Source organism: Panthera pardus, unplaced genomic scaffold, assembly GCF_024362965.1.
Source record: "Panthera pardus isolate Hobbes unplaced genomic scaffold, ASM2436296v1 HiC_scaffold_3, whole genome shotgun sequence".
In the NCBI taxonomy this organism is placed as follows: domain Eukaryota; kingdom Metazoa; phylum Chordata; class Mammalia; order Carnivora; family Felidae; genus Panthera; species Panthera pardus.
In genome coordinates this window covers 36893697-36908257 of record NW_026526876.1, presented here as the reverse complement: position 1 = coordinate 36908257, position 14561 = coordinate 36893697, and the positions used below count along the sequence as shown (strand labels likewise).

Genomic DNA, 14561 nt, shown 5'->3' with positions numbered 1-14561 from the left:
TGCAGCGGCTCTTTGACAGGCCTTACTTGAGTCCTCAGATCTTCCTGCCAGAAGAAGCCTTGAAGCCGGAGCACCCACTCCACCTGCCAGCAGCAAAAAGAGGTCAACCCCACAGCAAGTGCTGACCAACTTGGCCCAAAGCCAAGCTAATCAGCGGGATCCTAGACATAACTGTGCATCTCTCCGTAAGGGGACAGCGGGGAGGAGAGACAAAAATATACTTTCTCAGGCCAGGGGCAACACTAACAGGGTGAGAGGAATTTTTCTCTCGAAAAATACTTAAATATGTTAGGTTAGAAAAGTTGCAAAACAAGGTAAAAGTTACAGCCTAATCGTGTCCTTCAACAGACAAAAATGCATATACACATTGCTAGAAGGGATACAAAAACAGGACTCTCCGGAGTTTTACTTCTCACGATTTACTCTTCTATACGTGATTTGTATTTTTTACCAGCACGAATTAAAGTTGTTAATGTTTAGTCCTTCTCAAGAATGTTGGTTTTGTATGGCTTACAGACCTTAGTTAACTCCTAACTAGGAAAGAGCTCTTGTTTGAGATGACCGACGCTTTCCAACTAGAGATGGCGGTTTTAAAAAGCCATTGTAAACTGAAACAAATCGATGTCATTCCCAGAATTCTGTCCCGCCCCTTGGGATACTCCAGTAGCATCATGGAAGGACTGCCGCTCTAAGCCGGATGGTACACTGGAGTTCAAGATCACAGGTTCCACTACGGGGATCACAGCTTCTGGTCCTAAGCCTCGTCCAGTAATTTCACAGGCTGCCGGGTGAGCGTCTGCTAAGCACCCACCCCAAGATGTGGTGGCGGTTCCAGCAAGCACGAAGTACCTGGGGGCATTCAGCTCTTTCGGAAGCTTGGTATGAAAGGAGGTGTTTTGAGAGAGACCAGAGTCTGTTCACCTCAGCCGGGGAGGCTTTCTGATGCCTTCACCCCTGGAGTCTAGCCTCCTGCTTCCCCGGTTCTGTGGCCCTGCTGACACACGCCAGCGCCAGCGCTTGGCATGTGCTGGTCTCGTCGACCTCCCAGGTTTTCATGGTCATTGGCGTGCCCGCCCTCCGATGCGCTGCGCCTCTCTGGCAGGTGGGGCCACCAGAGAAGCAACAGCGTGGTCAAGATTTAAAAAATGCGGCGTTTCACAGGCGAACGCACCGTCGGACCAGGTGAGAGCACCTCCGCCTAGCCCAGTCCCAGCAGAAAGCGGCCAAAAGGACTCGGAATCCTTCCCCAGAGGCTTCAGCTTGGCAAACCCTGCGGAGAGGTGCCAACGCCTGCTTGGAAGGTTTAATATCCACTTAAGATTTCTTTTAATACCCACTTAAGACTTTTTGTCTTTCTAAATTCCTCGTCGTCGTCAACCTCCCCTGTTCTCCACCCACCTTCCCCTGTAAGCTCTGCCTTAGCCACACAATGGCCAGTCCTCCCCTCGTGGGGTCAGGGTTTTTTATTCAAAGTAGGGAAAAATTGCACTTGAGAATGAATCATCCATTTTATTTTATTTTATTTTGTCATGTGCTCACAGCATCTCTCTCTCTCTTTCTCTCTCTCTCTTTCTCTCTCTCTCTCCCCTCTCCCTGGCAGGTCAGAGATAAATTAAAAATAAAATCTACAAGGAAAATAATTTATAAAAGCACTTCCCAGGCTCGTGCCTTCTATCCCTACTGCTCATTTAGAATGCACCCCTCACCCCTGCCAAGCGGGGAGGGGAGGAGAATCAGTACTTCTCCCCCAACAACTCACTCCTGCTCGTCTGGGGCTGACTGTACTCCAGAGCCAGGCAGGGGTGGGGGCAGCAGTGGCAAACAGTTAAAAATAAAGACACTGTGGTCCTGGAACCATCTGGCCACCTTGGCGCTCCCCTCTCTGCCTCCCCCAGGCAGTCCTCCTGCCTGGGGCCTTTGCTAAGATGGGGGTGTGGAGAAGCAGCCCGTGGCCGAGAGCCTAGGGGGAGGTGCTCTCAGCCCCCATTCCATGCACTTCTCATTCTAGAAAGAAACCCAAAAAAAAAAAAAGCAGACGGAGACCTCGGGACAGAGGAGAAAAATCCCAAGTGTTCACACAGTTACACGGAGTCTTTATGGCAAAGAGAACATTTAGCAGCTTTGAATATTGGGGTTATCTCCTTTTTACTCAACACAAGCATTCTAGACCCTATAAGTGATACAGGGCTCAAGCCCTAAAAAAATCAAAGCGCAAGAAATTCTAAGAGGACTAGTTTTTGTTGCTGGGTTTTGTGGTTTGTCTTCCAGTGACATGCCCAGTGGTTGGCAGGGGAGACCTGAGGGAAGGGTCACCCCCCAGTGTTGTGCTGAATGCTGCCTGGCTTCTCCACATCATCCCCCCTCCTCAAGGCGGCACCCCAGCTGCACAAGAGCTCCAGGCGGCGGGGAGGGGCAAGAGGACAGCATTGGCATGCAGGCTCTGATGGAAACTGGGGGCGCCTCAGCTCAGGGGGGACTGGGCACCGGGTGAGACGGAGTGGCGGGGCAGTGAGTGACATGCTTGGTGCTGGGGCTGCTGCGACACTGGGGCCTCGCGACCCTTTCCCATTCACCCTGCTCTTGGACCCAAACCCTCCAAGCCAGTGTTGGGTCCCAGGGGCTCCCCGACGTCTGAGAACATTCCAGGAGGCCTCCAAGGCTCCCCTTCAGGGCTGCCACAGGGCAGGAGCAGCAGGAGCCTACAGAGCCCCTCCCAGATCCCACCTCGTGTTCCACCCTCCCGTGGGGTGAAGTAGGGTTTACTGGTGCCTGTGGCCTAGTCCCACCTAAATCCCGCTGCCTGGAATCCTGGCCAGAGCCGACCTTTAACCTGCCCTTTGATTTTCTTCCCGCTTTGATTTTTTTGGGGTTGTTTTTTTGTTTTTGTTTTTACCCCTTTCCATCCCTCCTTCCTTCCTTCCAGGAATGAGACTTTCTACACCTTTCCTCTCACGGTCCTCCCTCTTCCCCTCGGTCGGCCTCCAGCAAGGCCAGCACCACCCCCTCCCTCAAAGGTAACAGCAGGGGAGGACCCCGTCCACCCAAACGGTCTGGCCACCTCCGCCCCACCCCACCCCCACCGGGGGGGAGCGGAGCCAGACAGCGCCTGCGCCCTCCTCTTCCTGTCCACTGACCCGCAGTTTCTCCCGTCTGAGAAGATCTGTTGGATAAGAAGGCGTCTAAGTCCCCGCTGTAGGTCCAGGTCCAGGCCCAGGCCCAGCCCTTCAGTTTCCGTCCCGGTGAGCGTCAACCCCCCTCTCCTCCCGGGCTCACTTTCTTCGGTCCTTTGGCTTCCTCTCCTGTCGCCGGGCCTGCTGGTCAGCCAGGGTGCGGGGAATGAGGAGGACACTGCCGTCCCCGGCATACTGGAGTGCGTACTGACTGGGCGAGTAGGGCCGCCCGTTCTCATCCCGCAGCCGCCCAAACACCTCCTGGTACAGGCTCTGGACCTTCTGCTTCATCTGCCGCAGGGACCGGAGGAACTCGACCTTCTCCCGCAGCAGGCGAGCCTTATCGCGCTGCAGGTCCTCCACATCCCGCTCCAGGTTCAGGATGGTGTCCAGCTTGCGCTTGCGGCAGTTCTGCGCGGCCATCTTGTTCTTGCCCCGGCGCCGGATGTCGCGGATGAGGCTCAGCTGGGCCTCGCTCAGCTGGTACTTGGACAGCAGCTCGTTGAACTCCTCCACGGGCAGGTTAATGATTTTGTCGTTGGTGAAGGGGATCTTCATGGCTCTGGCTCGATGCTCATCACGGCTCATCTGCTTGTCGAGGAAGTCGGCCTGTTTCTCCTTGCTGCCTTTCTTGAGGGCGCTGGGCGGCGGCAGGTCGGCGGAGTCGAGGGCGCTGGGCGCCATGTTGTACGTGTGGTTGTGGCCCACATGCTCCAAGTAGGGCAGGCAGGAGAGCTGAGACGGATCCTGGTAGCTCATGCGGCAGAACTTGGAATACTCAGGCTGGTAACCCACGGCGCCCTCGGCCTCTTCCAGATCCAGGGTCTCAGAGTCAGAGCTGTAGCCAACAGCACCTTCCTCAGAAAAGGAGGAAGAAGCAGAGGAAGAGGATGAGGACGAGGACGAGGACGAGGATGAAGAGGAGGAGGAGGAGGAGGAAGAGGAGGAGGAAGAGGAGCTGCCTTCTGAGCTGCTCAGGGAGGAAGGGCTATGGCTGGAGTCCAAGGAGAGGCCTGAGTCAGAGTCAAACTCCTCCTCGAGCTGGGAGGCCTGCACGGGGTTAAAGCCCTCTTCGATGGCCAGGTCCATCAGGCTGATCTCGTCCAGCATGGCTTCGTCTAACAGGCCCCCCAGCGGGTCAGGCAGCTCAGGGCCTGCTGTGTCGTTGGCTGTGCCGTTGAGCTGGGGTGGAAAGAAGAGCCCCGCCAGGTTGGTGGAGCCAAAGGTGGAGTTGAGGCTGGTGGAATTGCTGGGGACCAGCGGGAGCAGCGTGGAGCCGCTGGCCACAGGCAGGCTCTCCACCTCGGGACTGAAGAGAGAGAAGTCCTGGCTGCAGCCCCCCAGGGACGCCTGATGCAGGCTGACATTCTGATTGATGGGAGTGTTGGGGGCAAGGCTGTAGTTGGTGCTCAGGGGGTCTCCAGGAGGGGCGCTGTACAGGATCTCGTTTGTTGAAGTGTTCACTTCCATGGCCTGGGAGGGGAGAAGAGCACCACCGTTCACTCTGAGCAGACTCCCTCCCCCAGTGTGGCTGGGGGCACAGCGGGCACCCGACGCAGGCACGGTTGCATGGGTACAAGGGCGACACACTGGAATCCAGGGCCCAGGGGTCAGCTCCTGGCCCTGCTTGGTCCACTGGCGGAGATGGTTCCTCCCTGGAGACCCCACCCCAAGGCAGGACTGCCCGGCTCCCTCTTGTGTCTGGCCAGACTCCCCCCCACCTCGGAGAGAGAGGAAGAGAACACCTAACACTGCCCACCTCCTCGGTGCAAAAACACACATTCAAAAGAACACCAGCCTTGGAGTGAGAAAACCTAGCTGCGCTGCTTGCTGTGTGACCATGGGCACATCGCTTAACCTCTCTGAGTTCCAATTTCCTCACCTTTAAAACAACAAAGGGCTAACTAGACGACTGTAAGGATCAGGAAAGATGACAACGGCTATAAAGCACTGTGTGAATGTCTAGTTTTATCAATGCTAAGCCCCGGAAGCACTCAGTCGAGTGACTGCCTACCTAAAGGAAAGGAAGAAGGCATACCAAGGAGACGGTCCTGCGTTAGAAGGCTCAGCCCTGGGGTTTTAACCCAAACCCCAATCCTGATTTTACCCCGTACCCCAAGGAGACACCTGGACAATGACCCCTCAGTGTCCCCACTTCCCTGAGATCAGAGAAAAGCGTTACTTTCTCTTCCAGAGGTGGAAAAGCAACTGAGCGCTAAAACACTCCCCACACTGTCCGATAGGATCGTGGCCCATTTTAATAATCCTACCTGCATTTCCATAATAGACATGAGATCTTGCCACTGCTGCTCCAAATCAAATGGCGAGTCTGTCCCCGTCAGGAGAGGAGACAAGAGGTTGTTCTGAAGGCCTGGGGGCTCGCTCTCGCTAGGCACTGCTTCTGTTATGCTGGAAATGTCTGCTGGAAACTAGGGCAAAACACAGAGGCTTTAACGAGGCGAAGGAAAGACCACCTTCTGCGTTCCTCCCAGAGACTGCCACCTGAGGTTCTGTTTCTTCCTTCCTCTGAGTTCACCCCCAGCAGCCAGAACAAGGCCAGCACCAGGACCTGGCCCCTCAGGCAGCCGCAGAGGGGGACACGGTGTGCAGGCCACCCTGCTGGCTCAGTGGGCTCTCCCTGGAGTCCTGCTCACCTCAGCATTCTCCCCAAAGGGGCAGGTGGCCTCCAGCAGCCTAAGGCACTCTTCCAGGGACAGGGCCGTCTGGTCCTCCCCACCAGGCACCTGTGGCAACAGCAACTGTAAGTCTGACTGACCTGGGCCTTGGCTGCCTGCGGGCCAAGGCCTCTTCCCCAGCCTTTCCAAGGGGGAAGCTGAAGGAGGACGTGTATGGTTACAGGCCTGCACTCTCCCTCTGTTCCCGGGCTAACGGCTGGCCCTGAGTCCCAAACTCCAGGAAAGAACGGAGGGAGAGTGGAAGCGTCCTCGCGCAAACAGGAAGCTGCTAGGTGCTTTGCCTCCTCTGCTGTTTGTTACCAAGGCCTGGCCCCTCTGCTTCTGTTGCTCATCCACTCCCCCTTCCTCAGTCCAAGCGACTTAGAGACCCAACCCGCAAGATACATTCAGGTTCATCCCACAGACAGAACCTGCCTTCTGTGAGGACGGGTTTCTAGAAGTGGGCGGAGGCGAAGGTACCTGTGCAGGGAAGCTCTCCCCCGTTTCTCCATCCACTAGCAGGTTTCGTGCCAGAGCTTCTGCACCCTCGCCTGACCAGGTGTCGTCCTGCTCCGCTCCATCTTGCAGGTCCTTGTCCACATCCTGCTCCTTCTGGCGATGACTATAGTCAAAAATCTCACGCCCAGCCCCCAGGTCAATATCCTGTCGCCAAAGGATGTCAATCAGATCTATGTCCTGAAAGACAGATCGCCATGACTTTAGTTCTTGGATCCAAGGGCCCTTCCTAGCATCAACCTGGTAAATCCTGAGAGTGGGGGGCAGCTCTCCCAGCCACTGTCCCCTCTGTACCAACAAGGCTTCATTCATCCATTTCCAGATACCGGTCTCAAGAAAAAGAAAAAGAAAGAAAGAAGGAAAGCCCACAAACAAGAGCTAGTAAAAATTACCAGCGTGACCATCCCCACACAAGTCTGTGGGCTCAGGACCAGAGACACAGGCAGGCGACACAAGAAAAGAAGGGGGAAGCAGGAGACACTTCTCATTTTGGGAATGGGAATCCCTTAAAACTTGGGTTTGTAGGATGCTGGCCAGGCCAAGCAAGGGCGAACTGTCATGCAGAATTGCTTCCCGGTGGCCAGGCTTGCATCAGCCTATGGTGCCATTTCATTTGCATAAAGGGGTGGGGTGGGCCAGAGAGGAAAATCCCTGCATTTGCAACCACCTGATGCAACCAATGACAGCGACAGGCTGTCTCCAGCCCTTCCTCCGGCCATCCTCCCTTCCCTGGCTGAGGAAGGAGTAAGGCAGAACACCCACAACTCTTAAAGCCCAGGCTCACCTCAAGATCCATCCCTGCCAGAATCCCCACTCTCAGCTGCTCCTAGCAAGCCGCCTCAGTCCCCAGAGAGCCTCAGGCAGTCAGCTGATCCTCACTGGGCACCCCACCCCTGCCAAGGCCGGCCCCTGGTGTCCCCTCACATGAGCGCGCTCACTCCCTCGCCACACCCCGGGACTCACTGACGCTCCGTCAGCCAGCCCACTCAAGGACGTGGACCCCATCACCGCTCAGCCACAACTGCCACCCCAGGCACCAAAATGCCTCCTTCCCACTCTACCCTGGTAGCTCCTGATCAGTTCCTGCACCAACTGCCACCCCCACTGCCACCAGCACGGAACACCAATAAGTAAGAGCCATTTGGGCTTCCTACACATGCCATCCCCTGTGGCCGAGGAAACCCTGAACTCGTGCCTTCCATTCAGAGAGTAAAAAAGCACTTTCCAGAAAGCAACATCCTCAGAGTAGACCCACCTCCCCAGCCCTGACCAGGTAGCCCTTTCCCACCGAAACCCTCCCAGATCCTAAGACCTCCCAGGTGTACCTCTCCCTTTAGTCTCCCCCACATACACCAACCTGAACAGAAGCCCTGGACCCAGGAGCAGAGCGGGGCTGGGCCACCCGGTGACCAGCCAGCAAAGAGTTAAGGGGCCGGCTCCCTTTGGCATGGCCCCCACCACTGTGAGAGCTGCGGTCCAGGCGGGTCATGGTCTGCGAGATGAGCCCCAGGGCAGCTGGTGCCGGGAAGCCGGACAGGGGGCTGCAAGGAGCTCTTGGCTTGCAGGGAGCACACCAGGCTGGAAGGGTGGCCCCTTGCTAGCTCCAAAGGGCCCGAGGAGGGTGCCCCGCCCGTGCTGCTGCCTGGGCGGCCCAGCCCAGCCCCCTTCCTCCATCCTTGAGCAGCCCCCTCCCACCTCACAACCCCAGTTCCACTCAGGCGCCCGGCAGCCCCCACCCTGAGCTCACCGCAGAGGCTGCAGTGAGACGGGACTCCCACCCCATGCTCCGTGCTCAAGCTGCAGAGGAGAGCAAGCTCCCTCCGGGGCCTATCCTCCCGCTCCTCCCTCTCTCCCCCTCCCCACGCCCCCCAAACTTGTTACCTAGGCTGCAGCAAGGAGCCAATCCCCTCCCCCTCCCACCCCGCAGGTCACTGCTGAGGCTGCGGAGAGCCAATCCCCTCCCCCAGGTCAGCAGCTGGGCTGCGGAAAGAGCCAATCCCCTCCCACTGTCGTTACCTAGGCTGCGACGAGAGCCAATCTCCTCCCCCAAGTCTCCGCTGGAGATGCGGAAGGAGCCAATCCCCTCCCACCGCCTGTTACCTAGCTGCAGCCGGGAGCCAATCTCTGCACCAGGGCAGCTGGAGAAGCTGCCGCAAGGAACCAGCCCATCCCTGGGCCGCCTCCGTCTCCTCAAGGAGACGCACCCAGGGGCGGGCAGCCCCACCCAGCCCAGTCAGCCAGCCGGGGTGGCGCAGTGAGAGAGCACTGGGGGGAAGGGGTGCCACTCTCCCTCTTGTCGCATCCTGCTCACCCAGCCCACTCACGACTGGGCAGAAACCACTCCCACAGCTTTTGGGGGCATCTAGCTCTTCCCTGGAAGTGGAAGGAGTTTTCCGGTTTCTCAGAAGGGCTGTGGCCGGTCATCCTGAAGCCCAAGGATCACAAGCTGGGCTGGGCAGGAACCCAGTGCACCCGGCCCCGCTGTGAGCCAGGGGCTCGGTCACCCAACGACAGGCCAGAAGGGAGGAAGAAGGAAAGCCATCTGCACACAGGGCCGGCCAGGCCTAGCTCCGAGCAAGAGAAGAGGGACACAAGCCCGAAGGCCAGCACTGAAGGAGACAAGTGCTCTGCAACATCCTGGCCACAACTGTGTCCCACGATCCCGCTTTACCCCAGCTTTTTTCAAGAGCATTCTCTTCTGCCTGACCCCTGGCCCACATCTCTAAAGCAAGGAAGGAGAAAGCCGCCAACAGAATCAGGATCACGGTTCTGACTTCCATCCTCACTGCTGCAGCCCTTGAGCCTAAGGTCAGGTCAGGGACAGTATGTTCTCCTTGGTCACACACTGCTCCTCGCCGGGGAAGAGCTGTACACAAGCCACCCCCTGCGCTGGGCAGAGCGCCAACCTCGAGGGGAATCCTATCCCTGACAAGGGCCTGGGCTATGGCTGTCCATCGAACCGGCCTGGCAGCGGGGGAGCGCTGCCACCCCGGGGATAATACCAGCTCCAGCAGCGCCTGTCACATGCTCTGGACCCGGGTATTTTTATCCCGGAGTTGCTGAGGAAATGTTGTTCTGGACACGTAATAACCCTCCCTTCCCCCACGCCCAGTCTAGGCCCCTAATGCTGACCCACCCCCAACCCCCCAATGGGAGGAGAGAAGGCCTGGAATCAGGGAACACACAACCTTCGTGAAGGCCAAAAAATGGAAGAAAGCAGGGTCAAAGTCCCACCCCATTCTGCCCCAACCCTTCCAATTATATCCAAACATCCCACCCTATCCCATCCCAGGAGAGCTCCCAGCTGGAACAGGAATGGAGCTACACTTGCAGAGCGCCCAGGAGCAAGCCCAGTCACACCACCCTTGGGGAGCAACATCAGGGCGGGCGGGCGGAAGAGGAGGCTGGGAGGCATACTTCGTCAGACCACCGTACCAAGACTGAAGCCCATTTGAACGAAAAGGACAGAGAAAGCAGAAAAAAAGCCGAAGTTCCCAGTGGCTCTGTAAAATATAGATGAGGCACTACAAGGTAAGGAATGCTTACAGCTCCCATGCTCAGATAATTCTAGTCCCTCTCAAAGCAGACCCAGCACGAGCCAGTTGAGCACAGAGGAACCCCGGCACTACCGGACATTTGGGACCAGATCGATCCGGTGTTTGGGGCCCGTGCTATGCTTTTTAGTAAGTGTAGCAGCATCCCTGGCTTCTCCCTGCTAGATGCCAACAGCAGCTCTTCCAGTTGGGACAACCAAACCGTCTCTGGACACTGCCAGATACCCCTAGACGGGCAAAATCGCCCCCAGCCGAAGACCACTGGCCCGGAGGAAGCCACACACTTTGACGGTCACTAGCATTCAAAGAAATGAGCTCAGGAACAGGCCTGAATTCAGGACAGGAGGCAAAGCCCGGTCTGACTGGTGGGCAGAAAGCAGCCAAGATCTGCAGCACCTGTAAAACTTTTTACATACCCAGCCCCCCTCCCCGAGACTCACAGCTCTGGAAAACCCAGGCCAGCGCAATCCAGCCTTCTCTTTCCCTAATGGTCAGGACAGTGCAGCGGACCTTTTCTGAAGCTCCTGAAGGCCGAGCGGCAGGCCAGGGCCAAACACAGAGCTCCAAGTAGGCTTATCATCATGTTGGTGAGGTAGGAGCAGCAGGAGCCATTCATATCGTTAAAGGCAAGGGCCTCACTTTCTGCCCAGAACAGTATGTCGGCCACATGTCAGGAGCTAGAGATCTCTGCTGGCTCAAAGGAAGTGGACTTAGGCAGCAGAATGCAGCTTCTAGCTCCCAGCCCTATCCTCCCTACTCCCTGTAACAGGCCTTCGGCAAGGAATGGGAGCCTTGGCCCTCTCCTGGCCAAGAGTAACTATCTAAATCTACCCCTTGGCTCAGGCCCAGGAGAGCCGACTTATCGAGGACCTTACAACAACAGGCCTGACCACAAAGGAGGAGAACTTCAGGATATGCATGTGTGTTGTGACGTGGGGGAGGTACAAGGCAAGAGTCCACAAACTATTTGTGTCTTAGCAACAGATCTACACCGCATCAAAGCCCATCACAACATGACTCCCTCCCCCACCCCGGGGCCTCCAGCAGTCATGTTGAAATCCAAGCAGTAAACACGCTGGCATGTTCTAGGAACCTCCCACTGCTCTGACGGTACATTTAGAGGTGGGTCAATGGTTCAACACAAGGAAATGCTCCCAGCCCCCAACCCCGGTCAGACAATTCAGCTCATTCCTGTCAACGAACAATGCCTGAGAGCCCCCCCCCACCTCCCCCCTCCCCAACCACTGATCTTTACAGGGCAAGGACCACGACCAAGCTCCTTCGGTACCACCCCACCCCTGCGACCCCGGATCCCTCTCGCCCACCCCGACATGTGGCCACTAACCTCTTTGGTTAGGTCTCCACTGACTGGAGGGGCTACAGCTCCCAAATCCTCCAAATCTTCACTGAATCCCTGCTCCGTTTCGCTTTCTCGCACCCCGTTGTCCGGGCCCGTCACATCCTGGAGGCCACTGGAACTCTCGAGGGTAAGGCCTGAGCTGGGCTGGCTGCCAGAGACAGACCCCTCCGGATCCCGGTGGACCAGCCAGGCGTTTACCTCAGTGGTGGGCACCTGGAACCTGTCCAGGGCCCTCACCTGACTCAGGAGCCGCCGGGCAGTGAAGTAATTGTCCAGGTCTATGCTCTTGGGGTGGACACCATAGCCATCCAAGGTGTTCCTCAGGTTGTGGAACTGGGTCTGAGTATAGGCAGAACTGGGCCCCAGGATGATCTCCCGGAGCGGGGGGAGCTGTGAGGTCAGGTAAGTATCCACGTCCACCCGCACCCCAATCAAGCTCAGCAGAATGGTGAACTGGAGGAGTCCTTCCGTTAAGTATTTCTTCAGAGAAAGCATCGCTGAAGGACCAGAATGTTTATGCTTTTTGGTTTTTAAATCTTCCAAAAGACAAATCAAGGCCACTGCTCTGCTGCTCCAGCCAGCAAGGTACCCTCCTCAGGGCCAAACCCTGTATCCCACCCTGGCAGAACACGGGGGCTGAGCTCCTGGATGGCCTCAGAGGAAAGCACGCCCTGTGAAGCCAAGGCCACACTCCAGACCACATTCACTTTTCCCTTCTCGATACCTCACCTCTGCACATACAACTGTTGCTAACCCAGTCCAGGCCCTCAGGGCCCACGTGACTTACTGTCTCCACAGTCCACATACAGTCATTTCCTCACTCACGTCAGTTGTCCTCTCTGTGGATTCCACTGCAGGCTGTTCTCAGGAACAGCTGATGGATTTTTTTTTTTTTTTTTCTCTTTCTCCCTAAGGTTTATTTTCTTTGGCTGGAGCTACAGGCCTTTTGTCTTGGGTCAGAGTGTCCCGCCTCCTCCACACTTACCAGGGGGGTTTCCAGAGAAACCTGAAATGGGAATCACAAGAGCAACAGGATAAGATTCTAGAATTTTCACACCATGATCAAGGCAGAAGGCAGGAAACACATTCAAACGCCACTTTTATATTTTATTGAAAAAATATCCCAGAGAAACAAAAACCAAAAATCTGTTATAAGCAGGAAAACTACGAAAGGAAAATACTGCTCACAAAGGATCCCAGTCTCTGGATATTAAATGTGTAATACCCTAAAAGGTAGCTTGTTTGGGATAAGCAGACAATGCCCGGGGCATCCAAAATATTTTACATGTGGTCTGATTTACCAACCCTCCCCCACTTCATCCACACACTACCCAGCTTCTATTTTTAGCCCGAGAAGCCCATTTCCTATCTTAAAGAAAAGTTGATTCCCCATCTCAGGAGAAAACTATCCACAACCCCTGTCCCTTCCAGTTCTAAAGGGAGAGAGAGGCTATTAGTGACAGAAGAGCGCAAAAGGACACGAGGACAACGTTCAGGACACCGCTTGGCAAAAAGAATAATGCCTTTTGTCGTCCCAGCTTTAAAATATTAATTCCTTTTCCTATCTCTCATATAAAAGGGGGGCTGAGACTACTGAGGGGTGAGGTGGTGAGGCAGGATTATTCGACCCATAATTTGCATAGGCAGGTTTTATTTTCATTCATATGACCTTCTGAGCCAAAATAGAAGGATAAGGCCAAGTTCTCAAGCCAGATAGCCAAGTGGGGAGGGAGTAAATCTGCCTTTCAGTTTCTAGTCTCAACTTTTCAGCTTCCATTAACCTCATAAACCAAGGTAACTCTCTTCACTGTCGTGACCCACCTACCAACTTCATCTTAAGGGGGACGAGGGACGGACGGACGGACAGACGGACGGACACACACACCCCTTATTTGGTTAAAGTAAACAAAACTGCGACCCAGAATTCTTGCTTGCACTACCCTCCCATTCTCACGCAATTTATGACTAAAACCCCCCAACAGACAGTTAACTTCGAGAAACCGGACAAGGCCCCTTAAAGACGGAGTAAGGCCAGAGGCCTCTGGTCTGAGCCCGCTCCCACCCCGCCCCGGATACCCGAGTCCGGCTGGGACCAAGTCGCCATGCCCGCTGTCGGCGCCTGGGCTTCTAGCCTTCTGGGGCAACAGCGAACAAGTGCTACTCGGCCGGCCTTGACCCACCCTCACAGCCAAACCCCACCCCGCCCTCCGTCCGGATGGCCCCACCCCGTCCAGGCCGGGGCCTCACACCACGCCTTCTCGCGCCCTCAGCCCTCCCCAGCCCAACCCACCCCCGAGCAGGCTCTCTCCACGGCCTCGCGGCCCCTCCCAGCCAGGCCCAGGGCCCGGGCCCGACGCGAACCTCGCTCACCCGCCGTTCCCGCCTCCTGCCCCTGGGCTCCACCCCGCCGCCCTTCACCCCACAAGCCTCGGCCCCGCGGCGCTACGCCCCTCGCGTCGGGAAAAGGAGTGTGCCTGATACCCGCTGCAGAGCTCGGCGTCCGCCGCTGCCGCCACAGCAGGCCCTCAGCCCGAGTCCCGGCCTTGCAGCCGCCACCACCGGCCGGCCTAGAGCTCCCCAGCCTCCGCTTCCCTCCCCGCCCCCTCCTCCCACCTCACTCGGAAGCCCGCCCTCCGCGTCTTTCCTAGGAACACGTTTCTCCAATCAACGAGCCGAAACCGCGGCCTTCGCCGGATGTCATTTTGATTGACAGCCGAAAGAGCCCAATGGCTGAGCGTGTCTCCTCCTCCTCCCTTTCCCCATTTCCCAAGACTGACATGGCCCATGGCCCAGTGGACGCGTAGGCCCGCCCCGCGGCGTGGGCTCACCAATAACTGGGGCGAAGGCCCTAGCGCCCGGCATTCTGGCCTCTCCGCCGTGCGTCGGCCGCCCGAGGTATTACAGGCTGGGCGCCGAGTAAAGTGTGCAAGCCGATGGCTCCTAGTGCGTTCTTCAGCCGGGGGATGAGGGCCTGGGGCCGGGAGTGAGAGGCGGTATCGCTGCCGGAGCGCGGAATTCCCCCCCAGAAGGTTCCCACGGTGACTTGCAAAAGTCCAGTGAGACCTGAGGGGGCTGAGGCGGGACACAGAGCATGTGTTTCCCGCGGCGGCGACGCTCGAGCCACCATATTGAATGCTGGCAGCGGAAACCGCTATCGCTGCTTCCGCTCTGTGCGAACCTGGCACCGCGACCCGCGCCAGTCAGGGATGGTTGCGTCGCAGGTCCCAGGCAAGGGTCGCATCGCGGGAATGGCCCTGCGGGCGGGTTTCCACGACGTTGGTGGGAC

General features: G+C 57.0%; 1 protein-coding gene across 7 annotated transcripts; it reads right to left on the bottom strand.

The window, feature by feature from the left end:
- Positions 1-2072: 2072 nt before the first annotated feature.
- On the bottom strand, positions 2073-14285 carry NFE2L1 (NFE2 like bZIP transcription factor 1). Of its 7 annotated transcripts, none has more exons than XM_019415911.2 (6): positions 14104-14285; positions 11261-12281; positions 6326-6541; positions 5825-5914; positions 5441-5599; positions 2073-4643 (listed from the first exon to the last, which is right to left on the bottom strand). In XM_019415911.2, exons 2-6 carry the CDS (start codon positions 11768-11770, stop codon positions 3270-3272), a joined length of 2349 nt encoding a protein of 782 aa, XP_019271456.1. In that variant the 5' UTR covers positions 11771-12281; positions 14104-14285; the 3' UTR covers positions 2073-3269. The 7 variants fall into 7 exon arrangements, with proteins under 7 accessions (XP_019271456.1, XP_019271455.1, XP_019271454.1 ...); XM_019415910.2 differs by lacking the exon at positions 14104-14285 and adding an exon at positions 13757-13873; XM_019415909.2 differs by lacking the exon at positions 14104-14285 and adding an exon at positions 13352-13481.
- Positions 14286-14561: the final 276 nt, after the last annotated feature.